Source organism: Martes martes (genome assembly GCF_963455335.1).
Source record: "Martes martes genome assembly, chromosome: 18".
NCBI classification, from domain to species: domain Eukaryota; kingdom Metazoa; phylum Chordata; class Mammalia; order Carnivora; family Mustelidae; genus Martes; species Martes martes.
In genome coordinates, this window is record NC_137906.1 from 11,231,797 (window position 1) to 11,247,586 (window position 15,790).

At 43.1% G+C, this 15,790-nt stretch overlaps 1 protein-coding gene across 5 annotated transcripts; it reads left to right on the forward strand.

Moving 5' to 3' along the window:
- The first annotated feature begins 1,187 nt into the window (after nt 1–1,187).
- ZDHHC4 (zDHHC palmitoyltransferase 4) lies at nt 1,188–15,790 on the forward strand. 5 transcript variants are annotated; one of them, XM_080830673.1, is made up of 8 exons: nt 1,188–1,255; nt 1,764–1,954; nt 2,523–2,646; nt 3,418–3,491; nt 4,604–4,782; nt 6,720–6,845; nt 8,632–8,876; nt 15,444–15,790. In XM_080830673.1, the coding sequence occupies exons 3-8, from the start codon at nt 2,530–2,532 to the stop codon at nt 15,732–15,734; spliced, it is 1,032 nt and encodes a 343-aa protein (XP_080686799.1). In that variant the 5' UTR covers nt 1,188–1,255; nt 1,764–1,954; nt 2,523–2,529; the 3' UTR covers nt 15,735–15,790. The 5 variants fall into 5 exon arrangements, with proteins under 5 accessions (XP_080686799.1, XP_080686801.1, XP_080686802.1 ...); XM_080830675.1 differs by having other exon boundaries at nt 1,764–1,902; XM_080830676.1 differs by having other exon boundaries at nt 1,207–1,255; nt 1,764–2,061.

Below are 15,790 nucleotides of genomic sequence, written 5' to 3' on the forward strand. Positions count from 1 at the left end.
GTGTTGTTATTACTTGTGTACATTTTAAAAAATTAAAGACGACCCGGCACAAAAAGCCATAAGTGATCAAACTCAGATTCAAAGTTAAGTCTCCACTGAAACCATCCGGAGAAAAATGAATGGGGATAAAAATAAAGCTCTGCATTTATGAGCCAAAAAAAGTAACCCAAAATACTTAACCACTGGCTCAGAATTAATCAGCAGGGTGATGAGTCAGCTGGAGGCACTGAGGCGATCCAGCCCCCTCTGGATGTGGGATGAGGTTCCATCCACAACCACAGTCTTCCCTGGTGGCCTCGCAGCTTCTGATTTGTAGCTTTTGTTTTTTTCAATTCTGTGTCCACGAGTTCATGAAGGCTTTGCACACCATGTACCAGAAGGCGCCCAGCTTGTAAGTTTCTTAAAAAGGAAAAAGAAAAGGAATCAAGAAGCTGGGGTAGGTCGCAAAGACAGAAAAAGAGAAGAGCTTGAAAGCCAGTGTTTGGAGATCAGACGGTTCCCCTCAAAGGGAGGACAGGCCTGACAGATTTTCAGAGGCATCAAGAATAGACTGGTCTTCGTGGATGCAGAGGCGTTCGGAGCAAAGGGACACCCTACAGGGGGCTTCTCAGTGCTATGTTTGGAAGCAGCTCTTCTCACCCCAGGTTCAACTATCATTAAACAGCCTTCCTTCTTATCCTCCAGGTTTGGAGTCCAGCAATTGTTCACTGTTCCTGGGGACAGGATGTTCAGAGCTGTTCTGAGACATGAGGAGCAAAGACACTGGGGCGGGTCGGACGGGGACGGGTCGGACGGATCCCTACGGTGCGGTTAGCAGAAAGCAAAGCAAGTCCTGCCCATCGCGAAGATTCGGTATAGGAGCCCCTACGTGTGCCCGCCATGGGCCAGCCGGGGTCCCTGCTTGACTGGGCTCAACCCAAGCCGCCAGGCGGCTCCGCCCGCTTCATAACACCTGCACTGGCTTAGGACCGCTTTTTTAAGATTTCCTGGCAATAATGCTCCAAAGTTTGATTTTCCAGCCCTCGGACCCGACCACCCCTTCTGAATGGTCCAGGGTGCGAAGTTACCAACACCATCCCGACCGCAAACGCCAGCCGCGAACCCCACCCCCGGGGGCTGCCCGTCCGCCGGCATTTCCGCCGGAAGTCGGCCTGGCGGCTAGCGTTGCGTGCTAACGTCACAGGCCCGCCGGAAGTTTAAAGAAGCGCCCTAAAGGCGCCGCTTCGGTGCGCCTGGCGGTTGGCTGATCCCGGCGGTAAGGCCGCCTCCGAGGGCTTTTTTTTTTTTTTACACCCAGCTGGTCCAGGGGCGTCTGTCTCCTTGTCTGATCCGCCCTTCCACCTGTGTGAGAGTGTGTGTGTGTGTGTGTGTGTGTGTGTGTGTGTGTGTGTGTGGGCGTGTGGGTGTGGGCACCCATCGTATCCCCTCTGCGCCTTCTGCACCCCGTCCCCCAACCAGGCTCCCGGCCCCCGGGGAAAACTCCGGCCAGACCCACCCGCCGGGACCCTCGGATAGTGTAGCCTCGGATAAGCCTTTCTGTCCGGTGGCCAGCTTAGGCACCTCAGAGATTAGGAATAGGAACCGGGATCCAAGGCTCCTGGCTTTAATCTTCCCAGTTAGCTTTTCCTCCCTAAGTCCTATAACCCCGTTCACCCCCGCGGGATCTCAGCATCCCCTGACTTTAAAATTATTTTCCACACTTTATACCGCCCCTGACTCCCACCCTGTTTTATTGTGTGGGTGTTTTATCGATGTCTCTGCAGCCAGATCCAGACTTCTAGAAGAACCATGCCTCCTGCAGCTTTGGGTGCCACCTGTTGTGCCAGGCACACGCCGCTGCACACGAGGAGATGCCGTTTGAATTCTCCGTGAATGTTGGGAGGAGCAATGCCCGAGCTGCCGGTAGAAAATTATCCAAACGGGAAATTTGTAGGCTGGAACCCTGAATCACATCGTGAGAATTGCTGCTCATTGTTTCCTCCGTCTTACCTCGTGAATAGTTTGTAATTTGGTTATCTCAGTTGGAAGTCCTGCCCGGAATCATATCTGCTAAGGCCAAAAGTAACCGTTTCCAGTTAATACAGGCCTGTGTGTTGACTCTGGTCCCCGTGGGTGATCCACGATTGTTGTGGGAGTGAGTCCCCGACTGCCTCTGGGGGTGCTTGTTCCAGTAGCATTGTCAGCAGATTCTTTTGGGTACATTCTGTATCAATATCTATGTGGGTTTATATTTAAGTAAATACAAAGATGATTTGTTGCTGGTGGGAGGGAAAGTGTGTGCATTTTGCATATTTTCCCCCATTTAATTTTGGAATTTGTAGGCAGAAGATGCCGTAAATAAATCAAAGTGGTTTGATTAGGAAACTCTTGAAGAACAGTCTGGGAGGCCTCAGTGCAAAGCAGTGTGTGCATGAGGGCTGGTGAATTCTGTTTGGGGAGCCGTTTACAGAGTTGTTATCTAAGAATATGCACCTTGGAATATATCCCCCAGTAGTAGTCACACTCTTTCTGTTTCTTTGTAGCCCCAGGATGGACTTCTTGGTTCTCTTCTTGTTCTACGTGGCTTTGGTGCTGATTGGTGTTGTTATGATCTGCTTCTGCTCAAAAACCCATTACCTGAAAGGCCTGGTCAGAGGGGGAGCACAGGTAATGCTGATGCTTGGAGACTGCTGGATTTTGACTACCATCAGTCTAAAAGGCTCATCAGTTCCCTGATGGAACAAAAAGAGAGTTGCCATTTTTATTATTTGTTCACTTCTTTCATTTATGGTATTTGTGGTCTATTCAAAAGTCTCTTTTTTGTTGTTGTTGTTATTGTCGAAAGTAATCTTGTGATGTTGCTTTGAGAGAAGATAACATTCTCAAGGTTAGCTATTTTTCTTTGAATTTGATGCCTGTAATTGGGCCTGGATGTGAGCAGTGTCTGCCTAGAGGGGCCTGATGGGTGGAACTGGGGGCTGTATGACCAGGGAGTGAGCATCAGGCTTCCAACCATCCTTCAGGGGTCAAAGTGAGCAGAGTTGGGGTCAGCAGCCTTTGGGAATGGGTTGACTTGGGACTGACCTGGGTTAATGCCTAGTGATTGCAAATGGACTCTGGAATTTAGGATTGAACCCAAGGTAGGGAAGGGAGTGGAATTCACATTAACATTACCTACCAGCCCCTCTACTCTCCTCCCTTTGCCTGAAGACCCTGACATGGTGCTTTCTTTGGAGTTAGAGTGAAAAGGGAGGAGAGGAACTGGCATCAAAGGAAGACCAGCTGAGGGAAACCTTTTATTTTATTCTCTCTCAAATCTGTTCTCTGCCCTTATGCAGAAACACAAATCCACAGTATCACTAGCTCAAAGTGGAGCATCTGGTATGTTTGGGAGTGGGGAGAATGCGAAATGACATTGAATCCTTCTTTCTTGTTTAGATAATTTCCTATATAATTCCAGAATGCCTTCAGAGAGCTATGCTAAAATTGCTTCATTACCTCTTCCATACACGGTATGAGTTTAAATACTCTCTTCTTGTCCGGGTGGGTCAGTTGATTAAGCGTCTGACTCTTGGTTTCAGCTCAGGTCCTGATCTCAGAGTCCTGAGAGTGAGCCCCGAGTCGGGCTTTTTGCTGGGCATGGGGCCTGCTTAGGATTCTCTCTCTTCCCTCTCCTTCTGCCCCTCCCCCTGCTTGCTCACTCTCTCTCTCTCTCAATAAAATCTTGAAAAAAATAATTAAAAAATAAATACTATCTTCTTTTCTGTTTTGATTATTAATTGTTGCTGTCCCCTAGCTTCAGGACGCTCCTTGTTGGTTTCTAGCCGTAGTTCGGGGAAGGAGGCTGAGAAGGATCAAGAGTCCTGGGTTTAAGACCTCTGCTCATAAATAATCCGCCTTTTATTTCTGGAGTTTTCACAGAAATATTTAAGGAGTGGCAATATTACATGCATTTCTATAAAAAGAGATACATCCTGGGACGCCTGGGTGGCTCAGTTGGTTAAGCGGCTGCCTTCGGCTCAGGTCATGATCCCAGCGTCCTGGGATCGAGTCCCACATCCGGCTCCTTGCTCCGTGGGGAGCCTGCTTCTCCCTCTGCCACTCTGTCTGCCTGTGCTCACTCTCTCTCTCTGACAAGTAAATAAATAAAATCTTTAAAAAAAAAAAAAAAAGAGAGATACATCCTGATACCTCAATCCCCAATAAAGACAAAAGGGGTGCCTGGGTGGCTCAGTCAGTTGAGCCATCCAGCTCTTGATTTCAGTTCAGTACGTGACCTTGGGGTCGTGGGATCAAGCCCCACTTTGAGCTCCCAGCTCAGAATGGAGTCTGCTTGAGATTCTCTCTCTCTCCCTCTGCCCCTCCCCCTGCTGTCACGCTCTCTGTCTCTCTCTCTGAATAATTAAAATCCTAAAAAAAAAAAGTTAATAATAATAGATGACATCTATTGAGTACTGAGTATCGTGAGGCACTGTGGGAACTGTCTCACATCGTCTCTTGCGTAATTCGTGCTATTATCTCAAGCCCAAAGGAAGTGGTTGGGCCCAGGTTAACTTTAGTATGACATGATTTCTTCATGGAGAAGGCCTTGTGAACAAGCCACGTGCTGCCTTTTTCCTTTCAGAAACCACACCTTCATTCTCCTGCACCTCGTCTTGCAAGGGATGGTTTACAGTGAATACACCTGGGAAGTGTTTGGCTACTGTCGAGAGCTGGAGTTCCCCTTGCATTACCTTCTTCTGCCCTACCTGCTGCTGATTGTAAACCTGGTGTTTTTCACGCTGAGCTGTGTGAGCAACCCTGGTAAGTTGAGGCCCTCAGTATGGAGACTGGCGGCAACTCAGCTGTCCACCTACATGGTGACAGACTAGTGATCCCTCTGGGGACTTGGTAAAAGATGCGCTATGCAGTGCCTTCATCATTTTCTCGTTGTGATTGTCTTCTGATTTTGTTTCTTCTTTGACCCTTGGGTTATTTAGGATGGCCTAAAATTTTCTACATGCTTTTTTAGTTTATTTTTTGATACTTTGTGTTATGTAGAGAGTTTGTGGTCTCTGTGGCCCTGTTTCAAAAATTTCATTGGTATTTGCATCATGCCCAGTTATGTGTCATTTTTGTAAGTGATCTGTGTGGTTTTGAAGTAATGTATATTTTCTAGTTCTTGGGTGTAGACAGTATGTGAGTTCATGAAGTCAAGTTTGTTAGTTATGGTCAAATCTTTTATGTTCTTCCTAATTTTTTTGTTTGCAATAACTGAGAGAGGTATGTTACCTCATTTTGATGATAGATTTGAGGTTTCTCCTTGTCAGTTTTGGCTTTACTTATTTTGAAGCTATTATATATGTATGTATGTGTAGGTGTGTATAATAGTTATGTATATATTTCTATTATATGCATTCAAGTTTAGAATTGGTATTCCCTTTTCCTTGAATGTTTTTTCAACATATAATGAGCCTCTTTGTCACTAGTAATGCTCTTTGCTCTCAATTTTCTTTTGTTTGATATTATACTTTTTTTAAGAGGGAGAGAGGGGTGGGGGACAAGTGGCAGAGGGAGAGGGAGAGAGAGAATCTTTTCTTTTCTTTTTAAGATTTTATTTTATTTATTTGACAGACAGAGATCACAAGTAGGCAGAGAGGCAGGCAGAGAGGGGTGGGGAAGCAGGCTCCCTGCTTGAGCAGGGAGCCTGATGCAGGGCTCGATCCCAGGACCCTGGGATCGTGAGCTAAGCCGAAGGCAGAGGCTTTAACCCACTGAGCCACCCAGGCGCCCCGAGAGAGAGAGAGACTCTTTTTTTTTTTTTTTTAAGATTTTATTTATTTGACAGGCAGAGATCACAAGTAGGCAGAGAGGCAGGCAGAGAGAAAGGGGGAAGCAGGCTCCCCACTGAGCAGAGAGCCCGATGCGGGGCTCGATCCCAGGACCCTGGGATCATGACCTAAGCCGAAGGCAGAGGCTTTAACCCACTGAGCCACCCAGGTGCCCCCCGAAAGAGAGACTCTTGAACAGGCTCCATGCCCAGCGCAGAGCCCAACACAAGGCTTGATTTCACAATCCTGAGATCATGACCTAAGTTGATATCAGGGGTCAGATGCTTAACCGACTAAGCCATTACCCCCCCCCCTTTTTTTTAATTGATATTTGCTTGGTATCTTTTGTCCATGCCTTTACTTTTAAGCTTTTCTATCCTTGAAGCCCCACGTGTCCATCAACTGATGAATAGGTAAATGTGATGTGCCTCTTCAATGGAACAGTGTTTGGCAATAGGAAGGAACGAAGGAGTGATATGTGCTAGAACATAGAGGAACCTTGAAAAACTATGCTAAGTGAAAGAAGGCAGATACGAAAGACTACAAGTTGTATGATTCCATTTATAAGAAGTATCCAAACAGGACAAATGCATGGAGGCAGAAAATAGATTACGTGATTGCCAAGGGCTGGGATTCGAGAGGAGTGGGGTTGCCTGCTAAGGGGCTTCTTTCTGAAGTGATAAAAATGTTCCAAAATTGATTGCAGTGGTGGTTGCGTAACTCTGTGAATGTACTAAAAACTATTACATTGTACGCTTTAAATGGGTGAATTGGGCCTATGAATTGTATCTCAGTAAAGGTGTTTATTTTAAAATGAGTTATTTAGAATAGTAAATATACAAGTTTTAGTCACTCTTTGTCAGGACAGATTTTGTGATCGTTCAGTCCATCGGATCGCTCGAAACCGACACTTGTTCTTACGTTTTTCAGGTACCATAACAAAAGCAAATGAATTATCATTTCTTCAAGTTTATGAATTCGACGAAGTGATGTTCTCAAAGAATACGAAGTGCTCTACTTGCAATTTAAGGAAACCAGCGCGGTCCAAGCACTGCAGTAAGTTTGGCTTTGGTTCGTTCCGGCTCTGTCCTTGCACAGCAGACACATGGGCCATGTAGCAAGAAAATGTTACAGAAATCTAGAAGCAGGGCCATTTGTCTCCCACACATGGAGCAGCCACTGCTGGTAGAGGCCACATAGTGGTTTCTTACAGATGACTGGAGGTGAGCTCTTATTTTATTTTATTTTTAAATTTTATTTACTTATTTGAGAGAAAGAGAAAACACGAGTGGTTGCGGGGTAGAGGGAGAGAATGAAGCAAACTCTGTGCTGAGCAGGGAGCCTGACACGGGGCTCAATCCCAGGACCCCAAGTTCATGACCTGAGTCGAAGGCAGACACTTAGCCCAACTGAGCCACCCGGGCTCCCCTGAAGATGAAGCTCGTAATGTTCTTGTGTAGTGGGCAACTCAGCCCTGGGCATAACAGCCCTTCCTTTGCCACGTGGTAGGCCGTGTTACCCAACAAGAATTTCTGTGGGATGTCATGTTTGCAGATGTCATTCGTGGCAGAGTCTACTCTTTTGGGGAATAACCAAGATTCTAGACTAGTGCTGTCCAACAAAAATACAATGTGAGCCACATGTGATTTCAATTTTCTAGTAGCCACATTACAAAAGTAAAATGAGGGACCATTAAATTTAATGATACATTTTATTTAACCTAACATATCTAAAATATCATTTTAATGTGTAGTCAATATAAAAAATCATTCATGGATAGTTTATATTCTCTTTTTCTTTCTTTTTTTTTTAATTTATCATTGAGGATAAGTCATTTATTTTTTTTTAAAGATTTTATTTATTTATTTGACAGAGATCACAAGTAGGCAGAGAAGCAGGCAGAGAGAGAGGAGAAAGCAGGCTCCCCATGGAGCAAAGAGCCCGACGCGGGGCTCGATCCCAGGACCCTGGGATCATGACCTGAGCCAAATGCAGAGGCTTTAACCCACTGAGCCCCCCAGGCGCCCCTATATTCTCTTTTTCATACTTAGTCTTTGAAATCTGGTATATATTTTCCATTTACAGAACATGTCCACTGAGACACTAAACTTTCCTTGGAACTACTTGATTTATATTTAGATTTTATAAAATTTGCAGTAAGAAGAGCAGATTCACATACCCAAGTTATTCCAGAAATTCTTAAACGTTTTTAAATAACTGAATCAGTACCAAAAAATCATTTTCCTTTAATGCCCACATAATGCTTCATCTTTATCAGAAGAATTGATTTGACCTTAAAGCGTCAGTTTTAAAACTATATCTGTTCAGGGGCGCCTGGGTGGCTCAGTGCGTTAAAGCCTCTGCCTTCGGCTCAGGTCATGATCCCAGGGTCCTGGGATCGAGTCGTGCATCAGGCTCTCTGCTCAGCAGGGAGCCTGCTTCCTCTCTCTCTGCCTGCCTCTGCCTACTTGTGATCTCTGTCTGTCAAATAAATAAATAAAATCTAAAAAATAAAAAATGTAAAAAAAATTATATCTGTTCAAGTAATGCTCATATCGAACTTAAAGGAGCATTGCATAAATTGAAAAACTATCTTGAATTTATCAATATCAACAAAGTATGCTTTCAGATTTTTCTTGTAGCCACGTTTCAAGTGCTTACTAACCCACCCGTGGCTCATGGCCACTGTACTGACGCTGCGGTTCTGATAGCTCGGTGATAGCAGCCATCATTTCTTCCAGCTCATACTGCCAAGAGTTCGTAAAAATCTCCATAGATGTGCTTGGTCTCATTGTTCCCTCAAGGACTAACTCGGGCTTGTGGCTTTCCCTGTTCTGTGCAGGTGTGTGTAATAGGTGTGTGCACCGTTTTGACCATCACTGTGTTTGGGTAAACAACTGTATCGGGGCCTGGAACGCCAGGTACTTCCTCCTCTACCTCCTGACTTTGACGGCCTCAGCTGGCACCATGGCCGTGGTGAGCACTGTGTTTCTGGTCCAGTTGGTGGTGCTGTCGGACTTGTATCTGGAGACTTACGTTGATGATCTGGGACACTTCCAGGTTGTTGACATTGTCTTTCTCATTCAGGTAATTAATATGCAGGTAATTATGTTGTAGGGTGTATGTTTCTGACTTTAGGTTTCAAAATTGGAAAAAGGACATTTTCCTAGTCAAAAGATGAAGCCATCCCTTTTTTAAAAATTAATATATAACTTTTAAATTTTTAATTATTTGTTTAAGATTTTATTTATTTGAGAGAGAGAGAGAGTGTGCACGGTCGCACATGTGAACAAGGGTTGGGGCAGAGAGAGAGAGAGAGAATCTGAAGCAGACGCCCCACTGAGCGTGGAGCCTGATGCAGGGCTCAGTCTCACAACCTTGAGATCGTGACCTGAGCTGAAATCAAGAGTCAGATGCTTAACTGACTGAACCAACCAGGTGCCCCAGTATATAATTTATTTGGTTGATATATAATACATTTACCGTAGAATTCATCCTTTTTAAGTTTACTTATTTTTTTAGTAATCTCTACACTCCATGTGGGGCTTAAACTTATGACCCCAAGATCAAGAGTCACCTGCTCTTCCTACTGAGCCAACCAGGGGCCCCTAAAATTCATCCTTTTAAAGTGTACAGTCTAGTGGTTCAGAGTTGTGTAACCTCTACTACCATCTAATTTCAGAACATTTCATCACCCCAAAAATAAACTCTTACCTATCAGCAGCCATTCCCCATGCCCCTCTTTCCTTGCAACCACTAATCTACCTTCTTTTTTTAACAGATTTGCCTTTTCTGAGTATTTCAGATAAATGGAATTGTACAGTGTGTGGCATTTTGAACTGGCTTCTTTTTTTTAGCTTAATATGTTCAAGGTTCATCCATGTTGTACCATGAATCCATATTTCACTCCTATTCGTGGCTGAATAATATTCCATTGTGTGGATGGACCACATTTTGTTGGTTCACCACTTACGGACATTTGAGTGTTTTCACTTTTTATTTGTTTTTGAATAAGGCTACCATGAACATCTGTGCATGAGTTTTTTTGTGAATATAGGTTTCCACTGCTCTTGAGTCAGACCTAGGAGAATTGCTAGGTCATATGGTCACTGTATTTGTAATCATTTGAGGAGCTGCCAGATTGTTTTCCAAAGTATCTTCACCATTTTACATTCCCACCATCCATGTATGAAGGTTCCAACTTCATACATCCTTGCCGGATACTTGCTACTCTCTGTCTTTTTTATTAAAATCATCCTAATAGATGTAAGTGGTGCCTTATTGTGATCTGATTTGCGTTTCCCTGATGACTTAACGATGCTGACCATCTTTTGTGTGCTGCTTGGCCATTTATATGTCTTCTTTGAAGAAGATTTAGAGGAGAAGCTCATTTTTTTGGATTGTCTTTTCTTCTTGTGTTGTAAGAATTTTTCATATAACCTGGCCACCTGACCCTTCACGGGTGTAGAATTTGCAAATATTTTCTCCCATTTGGTGGGTTGTCTTTCATTTTTTGGATAACTTTCTTTGAAACACAAAAGTTTCGTATTTTGATTTTATTTTTTCTTTTGTTGCTTATGCTTTGGTGTCATATGTAAGAATCCATTGTCTAAGGTCATGAAGATTTGTACTTACATGTTCTTCTAAGTATTTATTTAGGTCTTTGATCTTTTTTGAGTCAATTTTAGTATGTGCTGTTGGGTTGGGCTCTAACTTGATACTTTTAGTATGTGAATACCCAGATGTCCTGCATCTTTTGTTGAAAAGACCCTTCTTTGCTCATTGAATTGTTTTGGCACCCTTGTCAAAAATTAATTTACAATAATGTAGAGTTTTTTAAAAAACTCATTTGATGACTAAAAGATTTCTACTGAATTTATGGGAAGTAGATTATGAGCAGTCACTAGGGAACTGCTTACTTCTTCTTGAGTGTTTTTCCCTTTGGTTTCAAAGAAAATAAAAATGCCATGAACAAGTGGGATATAGTCCATGAATGCAAGGTTGGTTCAATGTTAGGAAACTGACTAATATTTTATACAGCAAGGTTGGTTCAGTATTAGGAAATTGATTTAATATTTTATACAGCATTATTAAATATAAAGAACAATGACATGATTATTTCTCTAGATCCTGAAAACTTTTTCACAGAATTCAACACCCATTCGAATTTAAAAGCACTCAGAAAATAGGACTGGAAGGATACCATGTTAATATGGTAAAACACACTTTTTTTTTTTAAGATTTTATTTATTTATTTGATAGAGAGAGACAGCGAGAGTGGGAACACAAGCAGGGGGAGTGGGAGAGGGAGAAGCAGGCTTTCCTCAGAGCTGGGAGCCCGATGCGGGGCTTGATCCCAGGACCCTGGGATTATGACCGGAGCTGAAGGCAGATGCTTAATGACTGAGCCACTCAGGCACCCCGACAAAATACACAGTCTTAAAGCCAGTATTTTTTTAAAGTTTATTTTGAAATGATTACAGTTTTATAGGAAATTATAAAGAAACACACCAGAAGCCTATGTGCTCGTAAGCTCTTTCCCCCATGCCAGCATCCCTCTACAACCTCGGCTCAAGGCCAAAACCAAGCAATTGACGTTGGCACAATCCGCATAGCCAATTCAGATTTTACCAGTTATATATGTGTTTATTTGTGGGTTTTGTGTGTGTGTGTGTGTGTGTGTGTGTGTGTGTTTGTGTGTAGCTTTGTGCAATTTGTCACATATGCAGCCATGTACAGCCACCACTACAGTCAAGACGCTGTATTATCCATCACCACACACTCCCTCATGTTACCGCTCACAGCCACAGCTTCCTCCTCACATCCCTAATGCCTGGTACCACTACTCCCTTCTCCACCTCTGTTATTATGTTATTTTATGATTGTTACATAAATGGATCATACAGTATCTTTTTGAGGTTGGTTTCTTCACTTAACGCAATTTCTTTGAGATCCACGTGAGTGGTTGCGTGGGTCTAGGGTTCCTTCCTTTTTACTGCTGTGTAGTATTCCACACTTTGTTTAAAAGTTCACCGTTCACCCTCTGAAGGACCCTGTGAAAGCCTGCATTGAACATTCCCATTCACAAGCTCCTGCATGATGATCTGTCTTCAGTGTGATCGTTGGGTTGATGATAAGTCCATTTTCAGTCTTGGAAAGGACCGCCATCCTCTTTTCCAGAGTGGTTGTACCATTATTGTACATCCTCACCAGTGATGGGGGAGGGACGGGTTTCTCTGGATCCTTGCTAGCACTTAATGTTATCACTATTTTTCATTTTAGCCATTCTGATAGGTTGTGTAGTGATAACCTTGTTTCAACCTTGAGGAGTTTTTACTCTTAAAATTTTTTTTTCAATTATGGGGCTTCTGGGTGGCTCAGTTGGTTAAGTATCCAATTTTTTATTTCTTCTCAGGTTGTGATCTTGGGGTTATGGGACCAAGCCCCATGTTGGGCTCATAAATTGAAGACATCATGTCATTTTGCCCCTAAATACTTGAACATGCATTTTAATTTTTATTTATTTACTTTTTAAAAAGATTTTATTTATTTATTTGACAGAGAGAAAGATGACAAGTAGGCAGAGAGGCAGGCAGAGAGAGAGAGGGAAACAGGCTCCCCACCAAGCAGAGAGCCCAACACAGGGCTCAATCCCAGGACCTGGGATCATGACCTGAGCCGAAGGTCACTGAGCCACCCAGGTGCCCCTGAACATGCATTTTTAAAGAATGTCAACCTTCTCCTATATAACTATAATTATGTTACCTCACATAAGAAAATTAATAATAAATCTATGTGATAAACATAGAATATATAATAAATAGGTACTAAATCATCTAGTCCATATTGAAATATCCCCACTGTTTCTCTCTCTCTTTTTTTTTTCTTTTTTTTTTTCAAATGAATCTTATAGCTTTTTTTACCTCCTTGAACCAGATTCCACCTCATTGTTAGGCATCTGAATGTTGTCTTGTTAGTCTGTCTAAAATAATGCCCCCGCTTTTTTTCATGAAGTTGACATTAAGTAGTTTAGTTGGTTGTCTTTTAGAATGTCCCTTGTTCTAAATGTGTCTTTTTCCTACTTCTGTCAACAGATTTTCCTCTATTCCCTCATATTAATGTGAACTGGAAGTTAGTTCTAGAGCCCTGATTAGATTCAGGTTTAATATTTTTGGCAAGAATGTTTCCTACGTAGGGATGTGTATTTTAATGTTGCTTCCCATCAGGTGGGACTTGGGACCTGTGATACACAGCTCTCTCCATGGGTGAAGTGCATTTTCCCCTTTGCAGTGTATATGGTTTTGTCTTTGTATTTAGGACTTTCTGTAGGATAAATTCCAAATAATATGTACTGGATCAGAGATTATTGACATTTGTAAATCTTTTGACTTTAATATATATTTTTATCAGTGTTCATTTTGTTGAGTCAGAGCTGGCATTGAGGATGCCCGGGGACAGCAGTTGCTTCTAATTTGGTAGGAAACTACCATGTATCCTTTTTTAAAAATTGTATTTCTTTCATTACTTTTGATTACTTTTCTTGTTTGTCAGTTATTTGTAGATCTTTTATGAATTATGTCCTTTTAACTGTTTATCTATTTGATACCAGAATTACTTTTGATCTGAGATCATGCAGTAATGACAGTTCATTCTTACATTTGTGTTCAATTTATGTATCCTTTTCTGTATAAAAAGAGTTAGACCTCCTTTCTCATCAAATATATCTCTTTTCTTTATAACTTCAGTTAGAAAGTCTCGCCTGTCAAGAGATGCATCTACTTCTCTCTTATTCCTGACTTTCAAATATACCGAACTCTTGGGGTGCCGGGGTGGCTCAGTTAAGCTTCTGCCTTGGGCTCAGGCCATGATCTCAGGGTCCTGGGATCGAGTGCCACATCGGGCTCCCTGCTCAGCAGGAAGTTGGCTTCTCCCTCACCCTCTGCCCACCCCCCCAACTTGTTCTCTCTCTCTCTCTCTCAAGTAAATAAAATTTTTTAAAAAATACTGACCTCTTTCAAAATTCATTTTCTTTATTTTATTTTTTTTTTCATTTTCTTTATTTTAAAAAATAACATAAAAATTCAAGCAGTCCAGAAGCATTTAAAAAGAAAAGACGGAAAAGGTGGGGAATTGGGCATAGGTAGTCAAAGGTACAGAGTCATATTAGAAAGATGAGGAAGTCCTGGGGATACAATGTACAGCCTGGGAACTGTAGTTAACAATACTGTGTTGTATATTTGATGTTTGCTAAGAGAGTGGGTTTTAAAAGTTCTCATCACAAAAAAACATTGTAACCATGTGTGGTGACGGATGTATTAACTAAGCCTGCTGTGATCATTTGCTGTATGTCATGTTATGCACCTTAAACTTTCACAATGTCCTGTCAATTATATCTCAGTAAAGCTGGGGAAAGAAGCATAACACTTTAAACATCTTTAGGAAAAAATGAAAAGAGAACTGGGAGATCCGCCCCTCCCCTCCTAACAACTTCACGCCCCAGAGGCAACTACTTCTGTAGTTGTTTGGTTTTTTTTTTAAGATTTTATTTATTCATTTATTTGTCAGAGAGAGAGAAAGCACAAGCAGGCAGAGTGGCAGGCAGAGGCAGAGAGAGAAACAGGTTCCCCACTGAGCAAGGAGCCCTACATGAGACTCGATCCCAGGACCCTGGGATCATGACCTGAGCCGAAGGCAGCGGGTTAACCGACTGAGCCACCCAGGTGTCCCTACTTCTGTAGTTTTGTGTGAACATTTCAGTCTTTTTTTTTTTTTTAAGATTTTATTTATTTATTTGACAGAGAGAGATCACAAGTAGGCATAGAGGCAGGCAGAGAGAAGAGGAAGCAGGCTCCCTGCTGAGCAGAGAGCCCGATGCGGGGCTCGATCCCAGGACCCTGGGATCATGACCCGAGGTGAAGGCAGAGGCTTAACCCACTGAGCCACCCAGGCGCCCCCATTTCAGTCTTTTTTCCTGTGTGTGTTTCCATAGTCATATGGAGTTTCATGGAGTCTTTTTGTTTTTACACAAATATGATCCCATTGTAAGCCTCGCCTCTTGTCTTTCACATCCAACAATCTTTTATCAATGTCTTTTCCAAATTGGAATGTAGAAATTGATCTCATTTTTATCGGCTCCTTTTTATTCCAGAGCGTGACTATCCCGAGGTTTGACTTCCTCGTGGATGGACTTTTACCATGTTTCTTTTAGGAAGAGGGGCCATTAAAATCAGTGTAGTGAATACTCTTGTATGTGCATTTCCATGGTCGTGCTTTGTTGAGAGAGAGCGTGATCTCCTCTGTCCATCTGGACTTGATTTTGATGCATGACCTCAGGTCTGTAGTTAGGGCTTTGTTTTTACAGACCGCTAGCTGGGAAGGCACTTCCTCCTGGGAGTATCCTTTCCCTTTTCCTTCAACGTACACGTTTCATTTAGCTCACTTGGAACTCTCGTACGTACGTGGGTTTCCTTCCGGGCTGTTTTTCAGTGCTGCTTATGGTTTGGTTTTGTGTTTAGAGGGTCAGATGTGTACGCAGGTGGGTGAGCTGGGTGGGCAGCTCTCGCGTGTTTGCGGACCGGGCCACGGCTGGAGGGTGCAACCCTTTCTTCTGTCCCAGCCTGGCTGCCTAAAGTGCTGTTTCTGCTTTGCCCCCAGTACCTGTTCGTGACCTTCCCGAGGATTGTCTTCATGCTGGGCTTTGTGGTCATGCTGAGCCTCCTCCTGGGGGGCTACCTGTGCTTTGCTTTGTACCTGGCTGCCACCAACCAGACCACTAACGAGTGGTACCGAGGTGACTGGGCCTGGTGTCAGCATTGCCCCCACGCGACCCGGCCCCCTTCAGCAGAGCCCCAGGTCTACCGGAACATTCACTCCCATGGGCTTTGGAGCAACCTCAGAGAGATCTTCCTACCTGCCACTGCACATTATGAGAGAAAGAAAAACTAAGAATGGGAAGTGTTACTGCCACTTAAATATAGTATAAATTTATTTATACATATAGA